Here is an 18,351-nt window from a genome sequence, read left to right as displayed (position 1 = left end):
CTGGTTCCAGAAAACAACATCTGCAAAACACAAATTGCTTTTCCTGTAATAGATACAAGCTGCATTTTGAAACGACGAACACTACAAATGCAGAAATACCACAATGCATCAGGTCCATTTAAAACATAAAAATACGACACACAGTTAAGTAATAGGCTGAAATGAAAGGAAAGAAACAAGTGTAATGGAAATCATTTTTTCACCAGCAGATAATTTCATTTCTGGCACTGAACTCCCATATGGGTCTGGTTCATTGCCAGAGCAGTTTTCCTGTCACCATGTATGCCAGGTAAAAACTTGGAAGAGGTCAAGGTAAGATCAGGCAGGACAGCTGGACAGTACAGTAATGGGGCACAGGGACTAGAGAAACAATTCCAGCAATGGGGTGCCAAGTAACAGCAAAGAAAAGGAGGAAGACTGCAAGAGATACAGATGATCTCAGGCTTTCTGACTCAACCAGATATACATCTTGAAGAACCTCTGCACGTAAAGACACGTGATACAAGTTCCTTTGGCATCCCCAATTTTCAGATTTCGCTATTTCTAAAACAAGTAGAAGCCCAATTTCTCTAACCTGGCATGCTCCTCTGGAAGTTTCCGTTGTCTCTGCATATGAAACATCAAATCTCCACCATTCACATATTCTATGACGAAAAATAGCCTGCAACCAATAAATTTAAATTAGCCATTAAAAAGCCAGACGTTTTATTCACTAAATGGACAAAACCTTCAATTTGAGAATTTCTAAAGAGATGCTTCTTCGAGAAGAACCTGGAAGGAACTGATTATCATTATTATTTATTTAAGGATTCAAAACTGCAGTGAGGTTAATGGAAGTTGAAAGGAATTTGAAAATCAATTCATTAAAGTATTCACCGAAAGGCTTGAAATTTGCGTGAAGTCATTCCTGCAATTTTTTTCACACTGCAACAGTAGAGACAGTAGTAATCTTGGCACCAAGACCACTTGAAAAGAAAATCCCTCATCATCAGAGCTTCTTTTATTGACAAACCAAGCCAATATAAATAGCTAAATTCATGAAAGGAAGAAACACTGGGGCTGGGAATTATTTGACAGCTATTACTGCTGTCGGCAGATGATTCAGCAGTAGATAAATCATTTGCATATTCTCTTGCCTACATAGCAAACAAAGAGCAAGAAAAGACGTCCACATAGGAATAAAGTGGTACCACAACTTAAAACACTTTTCTAAAAAAACATCAAAGTCCATCCCAGTACTTTTCTCTGCTCAAACAAAACAAACATGCCGAGGAATGCATCCAAAAGTGTCAGCCAGCTCTTGGCACCTTCTGCAAATGGCCATTTCAGAGTCCGATGCCAAGTAATTGTATACTTGATAATCACAGCCAAATATAATATTGCCCTCACGAGACATGCCCATGGGTACATTTTCCAACAATAATCAGGAAACTCTCCCCCATCTCAAAGTAACTGATAAAGTTGTCTGCCTTTAGACAGCAATTCAAGGTTCCCTCCTTTGTTTCAACATCACCCTTGAAGCATGACAGCTACTTGAGAAAATCTGGAACTAGCACCCCTATAGGCACAAATAGTCCAGGTTCCACAGGAAGACTTTTTCCTTTGCTTGTTAAAAACAAAACTATGCTGTCAATTATGCTGTCTCTTCTAGTGTAACTTAACTTAGTACAATTCAGCATCTTGGAAAATAAATCTTTAAAAGGGTCTTCAAATATGGTTAGTATCCACACTGATCCGTACTGCTTAGAAGCAACAACTCAGATGATCAGTTTCTTCCCAAAGTATGGACTTCAACCATGCTGGATTATATGAGAACAGACTAGTTATTATACGAGTCACAGAAGCTACCATAGATGATGTGTTCCATGTAATAAATAATAATAATAAATAATAATAATAGGGTAATAAATTTATGGAATAAGTTAACAGGAAAGGTCAAAGTCAGCAGTGTAAATTTATTTCTGCTATTACTTACTACAAAGAAATTCTATGTAAAATGTCAATAATGCTTCACCGATCTCAAAAACCTATTGTACACATCACCAATCCAAACTACAGTAAATAGTGACAAGAATCTTTAATTTACCAGCTTTCCTTAGTAAGGCACATATACAAAGATTGATTGTGATCTCATTACATATTGCAACATTAACAGGACACAGCATTTGGAAACTCATCCCACCTGCTCTCGGTCTGGAAGCAGGAGTGCAGTCCTACAAGGAAAGGATGATTCGATGCCTGTTCAAACACGTGCTTTTCTGTCTGTACCCAATCGATATCCTGTCAAAATGCAAAAAAAATTAATAAAAAACTTTAAATCAGACAGAATTCATATTTTACTTCTACCAAGTTTTCACAACTTTTGCCTCTTTCCTCGAAAAACTGAGTTACTGCAGAGTTAAAGGAATCAAAAGTTATTTGTTTACCATGCTAAAATTAAATGTATTGAAGCACTCATATGCAAACATCAAATCACAAGAATTACACAAAGTACAATTAACTTAAAACCCCTAAAAAATACAGTATAAAATCAAATACAAAAAGAACTGGCCATAAATTAATAATATCCAACAAGGTGAACATGGTAAAGCCATCACTACAAGATATCTCTAAACAAATACTTTCATTTATTTAAACGTTTATGCAAAATAATTATTTCTAACTTATGACACATTTGCCAGAAACCATTCTCCACCTCCAGCATAAACCCAAGATTAGGCATGTGATTACTGCCACAGGATCATGCTTGCAAACAGAGTTCTACAGACAAACAAGTTAAAAACTTTGTTTCAAAAGTAATAGCAAATGCTCTCCACGTTTTCTCTGAAACTCTTAACACCCCTTGAAAGACTTTTTTTCCAATATTCATGTAACCACGTTCAACTTTGTACATCAAGACAGAATGTTTCGCAATGCATCTGTTAAAAGTTAAATCTCACTTACAAGTAATTACCACCCTAGAACAAAAAGAGCAAAGAACAAAGAAAATTACAGTACAGGAACAAGCCCTTCGACCCTCCAAGCCTGCACAGACACACTACCCGTCACAACTAAAACCCCCTACCCTTCCGGGGATCGTGTCCCTCTATTCCCATCCTATTCATATATTTGTCAAGATGCCTTTTAGGAGTCACTATAATATCTGCTTCCATTACCTCCCCGGCAGCGAGTTCCAGGCTCCCACCACCATCTGTGTAAAAAAGTTGCCTCATACATCACCTTTAAACCTTACCCCTCACACCTTAAACTCATGGCCCCTGGTAACTAACTCTTCCATCCTGGGAAAAAGCTTCTGACTGTCCAGTCTGTCCATGCCCTTCATAATCTTGTAGGCCTCTATAAAGTCACTCCTCAACCTCCATCATTCCAGTGAGAACAACCCAAGTTTCTCCAACCTCTCCTCACAGCTAATGCCCTCCTTACCAGGCAACATCCTGGTAAATTTTTTCTGTACCCTCTCCAAAGCCACCACATCCTTCTGGCAGTGTGGCAACCAGAATTGAACACAATATTCCAAATGTGGCCTAACTAAGGTTCTATAAAGCTGCAACATTACCTGCCAATTTTTAAACTCAATGCCCCGGCCGAGGAAGGCAAGCATGCCATATGCCTTGTTGACTCACTTTTCCACCTGCGTTGCCACTTTCAGTGACCTGCGTACCTGTACACCCAAATCCCTCTGCCTCTGAGTACTCTTAAGGGCTCTGCCATTTACTGTATATATTCTATCTGGATTAGACCTTCCAAAATGCATTACTTCACATTTTTCAGGTTTAAACTTCATCTACCATCTCTCTGCCCAAGTCACCTACCGATCTATATCCAGCTGTATCCTTTGATGGTGCTCATCACTATCCGCAATTCCACCAACCTTTGTGTCATTGACAAACTCACTAATCAGACCAGTTACATTCTCCTCCAAATCATTTATATATATATTATAAACAGCAAAGCTCCCAACACTGATCCCTGAGGAACGCTACTAGTCACAGCCCTCCATTCAGAAACACACCCTTCCACTGCTTCCCTCTGTCTATGACCAAGCCAGTATTTTATCCATCTTGCAAGCTCACCTCTGACCCATGCGACTTTACCTTCTGTATGAGCCTGCTATGAGGGACCTTGTCAAAGGCCTTACTGAAGTCCACGTAGACAACATCCACTGCCCTGCCCTCATCAATCATCTTCATCACTTCCTCAAAAAACTCAACCAAGTTAGTGAGATACGACCTCCCCTTCACAAAACCATGTTGCCTCTCGCTAATACGCCCATTGATTTCCAGGTGGAAGTAAATCCTGTCTTGAAGAATCCTCTCCAATAATTTCCCTACCACTGACGTAAGGCTCACTGGCCTGTAATTAGCTGGATTATCCTTGCCACCCTTCTTAAACAAAGGAATAACATTGGCTATTCTCCAATCCTTTGGGACCTCCCCTGTAGCCAGTGAAGATTTCCCTCAACGCCCCAGCAATTTTCTCCCTTGCCTCCCTCCTAGATGGATACAATCCCTTATTTCAAATTAAGCTAACATTTTCTGAATTACAAAACAGCAGATTAACAGACTGTGCTGATTGCTTAACTGCTACATAAACAATCAAATTGATCAGATCTTTTCATATTGCCACATTATACTGCGATACTTTATGTTGATTTCAAATAGGGAAGATGTCTGCATAAATAGCTAGTTAAGGATTTGGATAAGAATGGATTCAAGGAAGCCATCAACAAACAGTGCAAGTTAATGGTACAGTAGTTCCTCCCAACAAAGTCTAGATTAAATTAGCCAATTTACAACAGGAACTGCATATTCTATACCTCCAACCAATTTAAACCACAGCAGGAAAGAGAAATTTACTTTTAAAATGAAAATCTAAAAGTCATTCCTATAGCAAGCTGTGCAGTAAGTTTAACTTGGAGACAATCGGACTGCAGATGCCGGAAGCCAGAAGCCAGAATCCATTGATGTGAAGTCTGAAACATCGACTTTCCTGCTCCTCTGATCCTGTCTGGTCTGCTGTGCTCTTCCAGCATCACACCTATTGACAGTAAGTTTAACTTACTTTGTAGTCAATGTCATGTGGTCAAAAGAACTACAATGTTAAGATTCCATGCCAAAATGAAAACAGCTTGAAGGCCAGTAGAAAAATTGGATTCCTTCCAAACCATAATTAAAGGAAATAGTACAAAATTAGTGAATCTCAGTACAAGAAATCTGTATGAAAAATCTCCCATGGCTAAAACGTTATCAAGACAGACAATCTTTTCTGCTTTGCAGGTGTGTACTGAGTATGTAGCCACAATTTCCTTGCTCATTTTCATCTTTCTCCAAAACTGAATCCAAGAGAGGTGCAAAAGATCTTTCCATGCTTCTATGGCATTCTCAAGTAACTGAACTTCCTAAAATTTCTTGCACAAAGATTTTTAAAATTTCCACTAAAAGTTATCTTAAGATTCAGCTTCCAAAACATCATCACTTCCTACATCTACAATTTTTATAATTTCAAAATCTAACAACTGCAATGTGATTAAATGTTTCTCACCTCATCATCATTAACCAGTTCCTTCTTCACAACTTTCATTGCATAAATGCGCTCTGTCTTTTTCAGTCGAACGAGGAGGACTTTAGCGTAGCTACCTCTTCCGATGACACGGATTAGATCGAAATCTGGAACACCTAAACTCGTGGGAACTTTTCCACTTTCCCTGCTGCTCATGGCCTGTTCAGAAAAACATGCCAATATCAGATGAGATTAAAATGCATCAAAATGGATCAGATCTGATTAAGTTGAAGGCAGCTGGTCAATTCAAGAGCCAACACTGCAGACAACCTCATATTTGCAAATTTGCACTGATCACTACAGCCCTCCCCAACGTTTAACAGGCATTTTTACAGACACATAAACAGGCAGGGGCATGGATGATGTGCAAGCAGATGGAATTAGTTTAGAATGGCATCATGGTTGGTGCAGAAATGATGCACTGAAGGTCCAGCTCTTGTGCTGAACTGTTGTAGGATCTATGGCCTCCAATTACTAACCACCTGCCAGTGGAAACAGTTTCATCCAAACTATTTCAGCTGTGTTGAGAGACTGAAAAAAGTGGGTTATTCTCCTTACAGCAGAAGAGAAAACAATATTTGGTCCAGGTGCTCAAAATTGTAAAGGATTTTGTTTATAAGATTAACATCAATGTCAATAGAGTAACAGACATGTGGAAACCTTTATTAGATATAGCAAGCTGATGTGATCAGGGTTAGGATGGACTGTCAGAAAGTGCATCTGAATCCAATTCATAACAGTGAGAGAGTTTTGCATATATCTATAGAACTGGTAGGTATATTGAATGAAAACTGTCTATGATTCTATCTTCTGTCAAAATGCCTCAATAGTGAGCACTAAAAATCTTTCCTTTAACCTTAAGTCATTTTCAGTAATTTTTTGATATCAATAATGGGTAGCATGGCTGAGCGGTCTAAAGCACTGGTTTAAGGCTCCAGCCTCTACGGAGGCGTGGGTTCAAATCCCACCGCTGCCATTTGTGTTTGTGGATTGGTGTTAGCACCTTACCCTAACTACAAGCCACCAGTGCTTGTTTCTACAACATACAGCAGCACATGGATGATAGAATAACGTAGCGTATGGAGGGTAGTTTGATCTTAGTTGGATAATTGGTTGGCACAACATCGTGGGCCGAAGGGCCTGTACTGTGCTGTACTGTTCTATGTTCAATAACTGCACTGCATTCCTCCACTTGGGGGTTAATGAAAAATAGTTTATAAAAATTTAGAATAGATGCAGCAAAAATGATCTTGAACACCAGCCATCTTTCTGTGCAACCATGTCATGAGTCCCATCACTCCCCTGTCATATTCAGACCTATTCAAAACATTGCAAAGGAAACTTTAGTCTCCTTCCTTAACAAGGCCGCAGACCTTAATATTGTATTTTAGAATGTTAACAACCAACACAAACAGATTTTTGTTTTGTACCTCTTTTTCCTCACCAACATGGTCCAGGTTTTCTTGGCTGGAAGATTTGTACGGAATAACTGCAAGGAGCATAGAGATATATTCTTTATAAGGCATTAAACTGATGGAAAAATAGATCTTCACACCTTATTAGTATTTAATTACTTATTGCAGAGATTGCTCAAAATTAGGAATTTTTTTTACCAAATCCCAAGGAGGATTTATTTTTAAAAAAGTCTCCACTGTTTATTGCGACATCATCTTACAAACATTATTTGCCTGCTGTACAGAGTTGGCAATTTAATGTGGTAGAATAAAAGATGATTTCAATCACAATTAGCAGAGAAGACCACCAAAATGGTGATCCTGGGAAAAAGAAATTTGTTAAAAAATGAAACCTTTTTCTTGAAATAATGAATTTTATAAAAATCCATTCGTAAGGCATTGATCACCACCGAAAGAACAGTAAAAATTCACAATCTCAGCACATGAAGAAATTAAGTGAATCATGAATAAGAAGCACGCTTGAAGGATAGAAAACACTAAAAGTAGTGTGGTTTATCTCAATCATGAAGGTTGAAGACATGCAAACAGTTGTAATATATTTCTACATAACAAAAAAAAGTTTTTAAACAATGGGAAGCCCGTGCTCTTTTAAAAATATCTGAAGGAGGAGGCATTAGATGTTTTAATGGTGCGAAAATCCCGAGGACTGATGAAATGTATCCTAGGCTGCTTTGGGAAGCAAGGCAGGAGATTGCTGGGGCCCTGGCCAGAACGTTTAATACTTCACTGGCGAAGTGCCAGATGACTGGAGGATAGCAAACGTGGTTCCTTTGTTCAAGAAGAACAGCAGGGACGGGCCAAGTAATTACAGACCAGTTGGTCTGATGTCAGTGGTGCGTAACTTATTGAAAGAAATTCTGAGGGACAGGTTTAATCAATACTTGCAAAGACAGGGATTGATCAGGAATAGTCAGCACAAATATGCTGGAGGAACATCCTGCCTGACAAACTTAACTGTTTTTTGAAAGGTTTACTTGATGTCGGCATTGCAGTTGATGTTGTTTAAATGGACGTCAGTAAGGCCTTTGACATGATCCCACGTGGAAGGCTGGTCTAAAAGCTAAGAGCCAATGGCATCCAAGGTAAGTTGGCAAACTGGATCCAAAACTGGCTTGCATACACGAGGCAAAGGATGATTGTAGAGGGTTACTTTTATGATTGGAAGCCTGTGACCAGCATTGCACCACAGGGATCAGTGCTGGGACCTTTGCTGTCTGTTATGTACATTAATGACTTTGATTAAATGTAATAGATATAATTAGCAAATTTGCAGATGACAAAAATTGGGTGTTGTTCATAGTGAGGAGGATGGTCTTAGGGTAGAGTCTGATATTGATCAGCAGGTAATGGCAGGTGTAATTTAATCCCAATAAGTGAGAGGTGATACATATTGGGAAGTATAAGGGGAGGATATATAGAATGAATGGTAGGTCCTACAGAGTACTGAGGAACAAAGGGACCTTGGTATGCAAGTCCATTGATCCCAGAAGATGTCAGCAAGAGACAGACAGGGTGGTAAAGGAGGCAAACAGGATGCTTGCTTTCATTAGCCAAATGTAGAATAGAGCGAGGAAGTCTTGTTACAACTCTATAAAACATTGGTTGGGCCACAGATGGAAGACTATGTGCAGTTCTGGTCAGCACACTATCTGAAGGACATGGCTGCACGGCAGGGGGTGCAAAGGAAATCCACCAGGATGTTGCTTGGGATGGAAAGTCCCAGTTATGAGGAGAGACTTGACAGACTAGGTTTCTTTTCCTTGGAGCAGAGGAGGCTGAAAGTGGATCCAATTGAGGTGCACAAAATTATGAGAGGCATTGACATGGTAGACCGTGAGACTCTTCCCAAGGCAGACATGTCTAAAACCAGCAGACATTAGTTTAAGGTGAGGAATAGGTGGTTTAGAGGGGGTATGACAATTTTTTTTGCCTGGAGGGTGGCAGAAATATTGCTGCCCGAGCGTGTAGTGGAGGCAGGTACACTCGCAACATTTCAGAAGCACCTACATGGACAGGGCAGAATAGATTATGGACCATGTGCAGGAAAATGGGATTAATGTAGTTTGAGGTTTGTTGGGCAGCATAGACATAATGAGCCAAAGGGCGTATTTATATGCTCGGTGACTGAATTCGAGTCACAATTTTATTTGTTCTGAACTAATTCCTACATTTTTCTATATACTTGGCACATAATATTGTTTTCTACAAAATGTACACATAACTCACCACTCCAATGCAGTAACTCCAATAATATTCATTAGCAGAATTACAAATTGATTAACATCTAATGAAAAAATAAACCTGTCCTTTAAGTATGACCATTCTCTTCATGGTGTAGTTTACAAATACCAAATCAGCGATCTTTTATTACATCACTAATTGGTTCACTTCCAAGAGATACATCGCTAGAGAACAAGACAGTGAACAAGTTGGCTGTAGAGCTTCTCAAGTCAGCTCCAACACTCTTCTAATATCTTCCATATTAGCTTCTGATCTTTTACATCAGTATTCTATATCGCTCATTTCTTCTAGTATCCAAAAGTCTGAGTTTCGGATATACTCATTGCCGGAATATTTACAGCTCTCTGGAGGAATGAGTTCCTAAAATTCAGAATCCCAAGTTAAAGTGCTGTTCCTCATCTCAATAACTGACTGAACCCCACATGATCTCTAATTCTAGAGACTCTCAATATCTATTCTTATTAGTTCTCAAAGAACACAAGGAATCAGAATATTTGGCCACTCAAGCCTGCTCGTCATTCATAATATTATGGCTGGTTTGATTGCAGTTTTAACTTCAACCCAATCCCAGCTCCTCCCTTCCACTATCAAACAAGTGTAGCCTTCTTTAGATAATGTGATCGAAAATATCCCCAGTAACCAGATGTGGTCTCACTGAAGGACAATGAAAATGTCATGAGACTTCTCCACTCTTGTACTCTAATCCATTGCAATGAAGGCTAACATACATTGCCCTTTTAAATTGCATCCTTAAATTAATTTTGGGACTGGTGCACAAGGGTCATTTAAAAGGTCTATCATCTAAAAAGTAGCTATACTTACATTCTTCCAACATATTATGCCATTTAATACTTTCTTATCCAATCAATAAACCCCCTTTTTTGCTTTAGCAGTCTCTTTTTATTCCCTTGCTTTCTCACTTAACTTTGCATCCAACTTAGTTACACCGTACTTTATCACCTCATTCATATCGGAGGTAAAACTGTAAATGCTGAGGCCCAAACACTAGTCCTTATGAGACTTTACTACACCTCAACATCTTGAAAATAACCCATTTATTCCAATCATTGTTTTTCAAAAAATCTGTTGGTCATCATCAATCCATGTTAATAAATGATCCCCAATCCCTTGACCTCTCAACAGGATAAAAACAAAAAGTTTTAAAGGAAGATCACTGGACACAAAATGTCAAATCTGCTTTCTCTCCACAGATGCCTCCAGGCCCGCTGAGTTTCTACAGCAATTTCTGTTTTCACTGTAAACGCTTAAACAGTGCTCACTCAACTCCAATATCTCCCCGTACTGTCTAATTTAATATATTTTTAGATGATACTCTATTCAAGCTATTAAAACTTCCTCCACACACAATTCTCACTGACTATTACTCTTCTGAATTCCTGTTGCCAGTGCCCAATTTATCAGATTTTTTTTTAAAAAATAGGTTCAAACGGCCGTATATTGTACTGATTTTACAACAAACCCAAAAGACTGATTATGCATGCAATATCTGCGATTGAACAAGTTGACCCTTCATAGATAATCACACATTCAAACTCAGAGGATTATCGGTCAAAGAGAATACTGATCAGCAGATCCCCATGCCTCCATTAAGCAAGCATAAGAGGCCATTTGGCCCATCAAGCCTCCTGCATGACCAAATTGATTACATTTCTCTACATTTTTTATTTTCTAGTTTTCAAATATTCAATCAATTTCTTCCTTCTCCACTACAGTGTTTCTTTGATTCATTCATGTGTCACTGGCTGGGCCAACATTTATTGTCCATCCCTAACTGGATCAGACAGCAGTTAAGAATCAACCTGACAGCAGAGTCTGAAGTCACATGTAGGCTAGACCGGATAAGGACAGGATATTTCCTTCCCTGAAGTGAATCAGATGGGTTTTTCCAACAATCAGCCACAGTTTAACAGTTATTCTTAGACACTTAATTCCAGATTTTTATTGAATTCAAATTTCACCATCTTCCATGGCAGGATTTGAATCCAGGTTCCCAGGACACTACCTGAGTGTCTAGATTAATTAGCTAGCAACAACAGCACTAGGCCATGGCCTATGTATTGTTTTTGCAATGGTACTCTATCTATTATATGTATTACGGTGAATGGGTTGGACCTTGATGCAGAAACAGAGAGCAGAAGAAAGCCAGTGGGGCAAGTGGCATACAGACAGATGGAGCTCTTTCACACATTCAACATACTTTTAATTTCTTTACATTCTGTACTTCCCATCTTCTGCAAAAACTGGCATTAATGATCATGACAATGGTGCTTGCCAGAAATACAATGCCTAATGCAGTGTTGAATTCTGTATATCAGGAAACTTGCAGATTCAGTATAATTTACACTGAGTTAGCTACACCAACATTGGGCTTTGTGAAGAGAAGGAAGAATGACGTAGAAGGAGAAATCCATTCAGATTTTCTGCTCCCAACTGTTATGTAATTACTCATGCTGCAAAGTATGGATGTCAAGATGGAATAGGATTCAGCTCATTGACAAAGCGCCTGAATCATCAAGCACCCTACGACTTACTTTTCTGTCTAATAAAATGATCTTAGGAGGAGATACTGAACATGTCTTCTATGACCCATTGTAAGCTTTCATGAAAGAGGGGAGAAAGTTGAAGACAGCAAGTGACTCTCAGGAAAAGTTCCTTCTGATCAGTATTTCTATCTGTTCTGCCCACTGAATTCAAAAGGCCACAGATGCTTGGCAGCAAGTTAAAACATCTAAAATATTAATGTTAAAGAAAGACTCGCCCCTTACCTGGTGCAATATTTTCTGCATTGTCAGCACCTGGAATCATATGCTCCTAAACCAAAGCACAACATTAAGATTTTCAGCTGTGAAACAATATGCGAAGTTAAACAGCAATTAAAATGCAAGATGATAATTTAGTAATATCATCAAACTGACCCAGAATCACACTCATACCTGATCACTACTTCCCCAAGGATAATGAGTAGGATGTGCGCTGATCTGTAAAACAAAACAGTCAATGTACATTTCACAAATATTCCCTTTTTAAGGAGGAACCAAATTTTAAACATGGCACAAGTGTTGTCAATAGGGGATAATTTTTATTTGGATAAGCCCAAGTTGCGTCATGTCTTATGCCATCATGCCTCATGCATTTTCTTGCTCCATCATTCCAGACTTACCTCAATAATTGCCTACCATGCCCTCATCACAATGCTGGCAACTGATGTCTGCCCCATCTTACCTCTTTGCAGTTCCCAAAGCAACTCGTCACTCAACAGGTGTCTGCCCAAAGATTGGCATCCCTTGCATCCATGTCATTTGTAAAGCGCCACTATGCACCCAGACATGGCATTTTAAAGCTTCTTTGCTCGTTGACAGACAGAACATGCCACAGAAGGGGAAAATGGAATGGCATCATGCTTCTCAGACAGCAATCTAGAATCCTGGTGGACAGGATGGTGCACTGAAGAGATGTCCTCTTCTTGGAGGACTGATAGAAGAATAGTGCCATCAGAGACCTTGCCAGCCTGGTCTGAGATTGCCACCCAGGTCAGTGCTGTGTCCAGGATGCAGAGGAACAGCCAGCAAAATAAAAAGACTGTCCATGACCTTCTCTGCTCCACCAGGGCGTCTCACTTCTCTCTGCCGCATCGCAACCTACCAATGTCACTACACACACCTCTTACTTGCCCCATCACAATCATGGTTGCCTGCAGCATTCTTCTTCATCCATTCTCACCCCATCAACCTTCCTTACCACTAGTCCTGATGCCGTCTGGACTGCCTCAATTTTTTTGGAGTATCTCACCACCCTGCCCTCATACTGGCGATGACAAATAACTCTGCCATCCACTGTCATCTCATTCATTCCTGCCTTTTTCCTCATTATGGAGAAGACAGTCCATATCAAGGTAGAATGAGCCTGTACTGGTGGAGGGGTGCCCAACATGCATGTCTTCACCTGCTCACAAGAGAAGGCTGGGACTGCTCAAGCAGGGATGTGGAGACGTCTACATCACTCCAAACAGGCATGTACCATCCGCATGCCACTCTCCCAGCAAATCACAGCACACCACTGGTGCCTTTTCTCTCTTCCGTCTTGCAAAAACCTTCCAAGAAACACCCTTTGAACCTCGACAGACAAGAGTACCCAGACCTCAGGGGAAGCTTTAGCAAACTACATCTTGGACTTAGAACCAGCCAGATTTAGAAACCTTAGTGGGAATTGTAGACTTAAGAGACTGTGTGTACACAACCCAGTAGGCACCTCACCGCGAGAGTTCTGCTGATGAAGCAATGGCCCAGGCAGATGACCCTGTGATGTTAACCATCAAGGGCCACATCCAAACGGTGTATCTAATGGTGAAGTGCTGTTCCTACTACCTGCCTTGGAAGTTCACCTCTGCTATCCTGACAGCAGTTTACATCCCAAGCAGAACTGGAGGGCATACTTGATGAAATATACACTGCTACAAATAGCCTTGAGATGGAATACCCTGGGGCCTTGCTCATCACTGCCGGTGTTTTAACCAGGCCAACCTCAACAATGTGCTGCCAAGATACCAGCAACACATCGCGTGTCCCATCAGAGGTCCAAACAACCTTGACCATCGTTGATAAACAATCAAAGCCACCTCCTGCTCCAACATCCACTCACATTTTGGAAAATCAGACCATAAAGCTGTACTACTTCCCCTGGCTTACAAGCAGAAATTGAAATGTGAAGATCCAGTACAGAGTGTCGTACGTACTGGTCTGAGGTAACAGATGAGCTCCTATGTGACTGCTTGGAGTCAGTGGACTGACCCATAATCAAGAATTCAGCAGCCAACCAAAATAAGTACACCATTACTGTCATAGACTTCATCGGTAAGTGTGTAGAGGACTGTGTGCCAATTAAATTAATCCGAGTGTTCCCTCAAGCACTCCAAGGGTCACTCTACCAAAACTCCAAGGCCAACAGGATCCACAGCAGAGCAGGCCCTCACCAGCCCAACTCTAAACGAGTACACTGAAGTGCGATGGGGAGGGGGAGAAAGGAAACCTATTGAGGACATTTTAGTGGTACAGGTGAAAGTGAATTTTCTGTAATGACAGCAGTACGGAGAGGGGTCTGGGCTGAATGCCTAGTGAAAAATATACACAAGGCACTGGACCTTAGTGAAACTTTTGCTCCTCTATACCTCCCAACTCTCTGTGCGCAAAGGCAGAGATGTCAAGGAGGTATAATAGAGAGGGTCAATGCTATTGGATGGCCAGGAAGTAAGCAGCATGTGCTGCAGCTCCCTCCCTCACAGGTCAAGTCACTCACCCTGCCTACTCAATATGCACGCAGCCAATTTTTTTCCCCACTGCACACTTTCGAGGTATAGCGAGTGGTCCTCTTGCATTGCCTTCTGTGTTGGTGAGCTCCAAACATATCTACATCCCCTTCTAAGTAACACATTGTGCCCCAGAATTTTAATTAAATTAAAAATTTGAGCACTCAGAAGTATAAAGTTCTTCCTTCTGAGCATGACCATTTTTTGGGAGACTATTTAAACTGTATTTAACACTGGGATTCACTCTTTCTCCTTATTACACACACACACACACACACACACACACACAATTTCATTCCAACATTTCATTTCCCATCATGCAAGACTCACATCAGGAGTGCTGAAACTAAAATCCTGCCCATGATGTCAGATCAGTAAGTCTTAATTTGAAGGTTTTCTTTAAACTTGCATCTCGGCTTTAGGAATAAAACAAGCATTTGACATTTCTCTGAATTATGGCATTGTACATCTTTTGTATATTTTTGCTTCGATTTGTATACCTGCCTTCCCGAGAACATAAAGTTCTACTGCATGCAGTATCAAAACACAAGTTTTCACCCTGCAATAATATTTATTTTTCATATCAGCCAAGATGCCTGTTTCACAATTGCTGGTAAGGGCAGGATTGCGCTTGTCTGTCAGACGTTCTCTGTCCCTCACAGCATGTTGAGGACATCATCACAGGCACAGGTGATAATGTAGTTAGCGCTCAGGAAATGGCAGACTTACTAAATAGCTACTTTGCATCAGACTTCACAGATTGAGGATAAAGTTTAATGCCAAGGAAAATTAAAAATAAATCACAGATTGGAACTACTAGATACAATTTGAGCAGAAAAAGATGATGGAGAAACTAATAAGATGAAAGACAACTCCAAGAATATATTATCCTAGGAGTGGACTTAGAGCAGGTTGTTTGGAACAATACCAGCGTAAAGCATTAAATTATGAGAGCAGATTGCATAAACTACACTTGGATTTCCTTGAATATAGTAAATTAAGGAATGATGTAAATGAGATGTTTAAGATATTCAAAATAATTTGATAAAGCAGGCAGAAAACATTTTCTCTGCTAAGGAATTTAGAGCACTCAATATTGTTATCTATCCAGATGATTTCTTTAAGCAAATATCCTCCATAATTAAGTCCTAAGAATTCTAACATAAATAACAAACTTATTTTTAAACTGGAGCTGGATTTTCTGGAGTTAAAATCCAATGGAGTTACTTGTTAGTAATAACAGATTCAAACGTTATTAACATTTTTGACAAATTTCTTTCCAAAGTAAAACTGTCACTGCTTAACAGCACACACATCTGTCAATACGACTTTTTCAACAGTACTATTTCCTGCTCCATAAGCAGGCAGAGTCAGAGTTAAAAATTCAAAGAGTTTAAAAACAATGGAGAAAGACTTACAGCATGACGTCCGCATTCAATTGTAACCAGTTTGTGACATTTCTTATGGACAAGAAGCTTACAGTTGATGCATTTATAGCCTTGACGACCTAGGCCCCAGATCCGATCAGTACAAAACGCACAGTGTGCTCGCTGAAGGAGAGAGAGCAAGAAAACAAATGAAGGTTTAATGTTCAGCACAAACAGAACACTTTCGCTACAAATTTTATTAAACTAACAATAAATGTTATTACACATACTCCAAAATAAGTTCTAAAACTGTAACGGTAACTATTGTATATAATTTTTAAAAGACTAGAAATTTAGGCCATTGCAGAAAGGCATTCTACATGAGTTCCTGGTATCAAATCAAAATGTAGCCCATACGAGGAGCACATCTATCAGCTCATATTTTCCCTTTTGTGAAGTCTCAGTGATTTCTATGCTCTCAGTCTTCCACTCTACTTTCCGAACTAAATTTCCTTTATTGCGGCAGTGCACAGCAGTGACAACTTGCAGAGGAGTCATTATGCACAAAGATTTCCTGGAACCTGTTGACTCACTTAGCCCATTTACTATATGTGGGTTGCGGCAGTTTTGATATAAACAATGACACTTTTAGTAGGAAGTATTGAACTGAAACTCCATATAAGCCCACAAAAGTGCACATAAGGCAATGAGAATTGTATTTTGATCAGAAAGTTTGATTCCTGGACATGTCTCAATATTATTTTCTCCAATAATCCACTCCCAGAATGCCCCATATTGAACCTAATTAGTTCTTTTGTGGAGATAGTAAGAACTGCCGATGCTGGGGTCAGAGATAACAGTGTGGAGCTGGAGGAGCATAGCAGGCCAGTCAGCATCAGAGGAGCAAAGTTGACGTTTTGAGTCAGGACCCTTCTTCAGAAATGGAGGAGGGGGGAAGGGAGCTCTGAAATAAATAGAGAGAGGAGGGGTGGGGCTGGGGAAGGTAGGTGGGATGGTGATAGGTGAATGCAGGTAGGCAGTGGTGGGGATTGGTCAATGAGGTGGGAGGAGCAGATAGTTGGGAGAGAAGATGGACAGGTTGTGTCAGGTCAAGGAGGCAGGGAAGAGAGGGAGCGTTGGTCATAGGATGAGGTTGGGGATAGGGAAATTTTGAAACTGGTAAAGTCCACAAAGAGACCATTGGGTTGTAGGCTCTCAAGGTGGAATAGGAGGTGCTGCTCCTCCAGCTTCCAGGTGGCGACATTGGAGGAGGCCCAGGATGGACATGTCGCCCAGGGAGTGAGGGGCGGGGGGAAGAGTTGAAATGGTTCGCGACTGGAAGGTGTTGTCATCTGTCGCAAACAGAGTGCAGGTGCTCTACAAAGCGGTCTCCGAGCCTCCGCTTGATCTCACTGATGTAGAGGAGGCCACATCGGGAGCAGCGGATGCAACAGACCACATTCACTGGATGTGCAGGTGAACCCCTGTCTGATGTGGAAGGTTTGTTTGGTGCCTCGGATGGAGGCATGGAGGGAGGTGTAGGGATAGGTGTAGCATTTCCTGCGGTTGCCAGGAAAGGTGCCAGGGTGGTGGGGCTAGTGGCGAGTGTGGAGCGGATGAGGGAGTCGTGGAGAGAGCGGTCCCTACGGAAGGCGGATAGGGGTGGGGAGGGAAATACATCTTTGGTTGTGGGGACAGATTGCAGGTCACGGAAGTGGCAGAGAATGATATGTTGAATACAGAGGTTAGTAGGGTGATATGCGAGGACAAGGGGAATTCTGTCTTTGTTTTTGTTGCAGGGAGGGGATGTGAGGGCAGAGGTGCGAGAAACGCAACAGATGCTGTCGAGAGCATTTTCGACCACCAAAGGGGGGAAGTTGTGTTCTTAGAAATAAGAGGACATCTGGGATGTTCGGGAGTGGAACACTCCATCTTGGGAGCAGATGCGGCTGAGGCAGAGGAATTGGGAGTGGGGGATCGCATTCTTACAGGAAGGTGAGTGAAAGGAGGTAGCTGTGGGAGTCAGCGGGCTTGAAATAGATGCTGGTTTCAAGGTGGTCACCAGTGATGGATACAGAGAGGTCCAGGAAGGAGAGAGAGGTATCAGATATGGTCCAGGTTCTTATGTGTGTTCTTTTAATTCTGATTCCAAGTGTTTGTGGCTGCTCTTGATTGGCATTTACTGCTGCTAAACCAAACTCATTTCATCACATAGCAAACTCTCAGAACCAGCAGAGATTGACTTAAGGGATAGTAGGAACTGCAGATGCTGCAGAATCTGAGATAACAAGGTGTAGAGCTGGACGAACACAGCAGGCCAAGCAGCAGCATCAGAGGAGCAGGAAGGCTGACGTTTCGGGCCTAGACCCTTCTTCAGAAAAAGGCC

General features: G+C 40.9%; 1 protein-coding gene and 1 non-coding gene across 2 annotated transcripts in view; one reads left to right on the top strand and one right to left on the bottom strand.

Annotated features, from left to right (window-relative positions):
* Nucleotides 1–18,351, bottom strand: part of prkci (protein kinase C, iota) — a 101,862-nt gene that overhangs the window by 30,884 nt on the left and 52,627 nt on the right. The window contains exons 4-10 of the mRNA XM_048604270.1: nucleotides 16,017–16,148; nucleotides 12,230–12,274; nucleotides 12,062–12,107; nucleotides 6,990–7,048; nucleotides 5,542–5,718; nucleotides 2,183–2,280; nucleotides 575–661 (exon numbers count right to left, since the gene is read on the bottom strand). Coding sequence (XP_048460227.1) covers nucleotides 575–661; nucleotides 2,183–2,280; nucleotides 5,542–5,718; nucleotides 6,990–7,048; nucleotides 12,062–12,107; nucleotides 12,230–12,274; nucleotides 16,017–16,148 — 644 coding nt within the window. The remainder of the gene's footprint in view (nucleotides 1–574; nucleotides 662–2,182; nucleotides 2,281–5,541; nucleotides 5,719–6,989; nucleotides 7,049–12,061; nucleotides 12,108–12,229; nucleotides 12,275–16,016; nucleotides 16,149–18,351) is intronic.
* Nucleotides 6,454–6,535, top strand: trnal-aag. Its single transcript has one exon. It is a non-coding gene; the product is annotated as a tRNA-Leu (tRNA).

This window comes from Rhincodon typus, chromosome 13, assembly GCF_021869965.1.
Source record: "Rhincodon typus isolate 14 chromosome 13, sRhiTyp1.1, whole genome shotgun sequence".
In the NCBI taxonomy this organism is placed as follows: domain Eukaryota; kingdom Metazoa; phylum Chordata; class Chondrichthyes; order Orectolobiformes; family Rhincodontidae; genus Rhincodon; species Rhincodon typus.
This window is presented reverse-complemented; position numbering and strand designations above follow the sequence as displayed.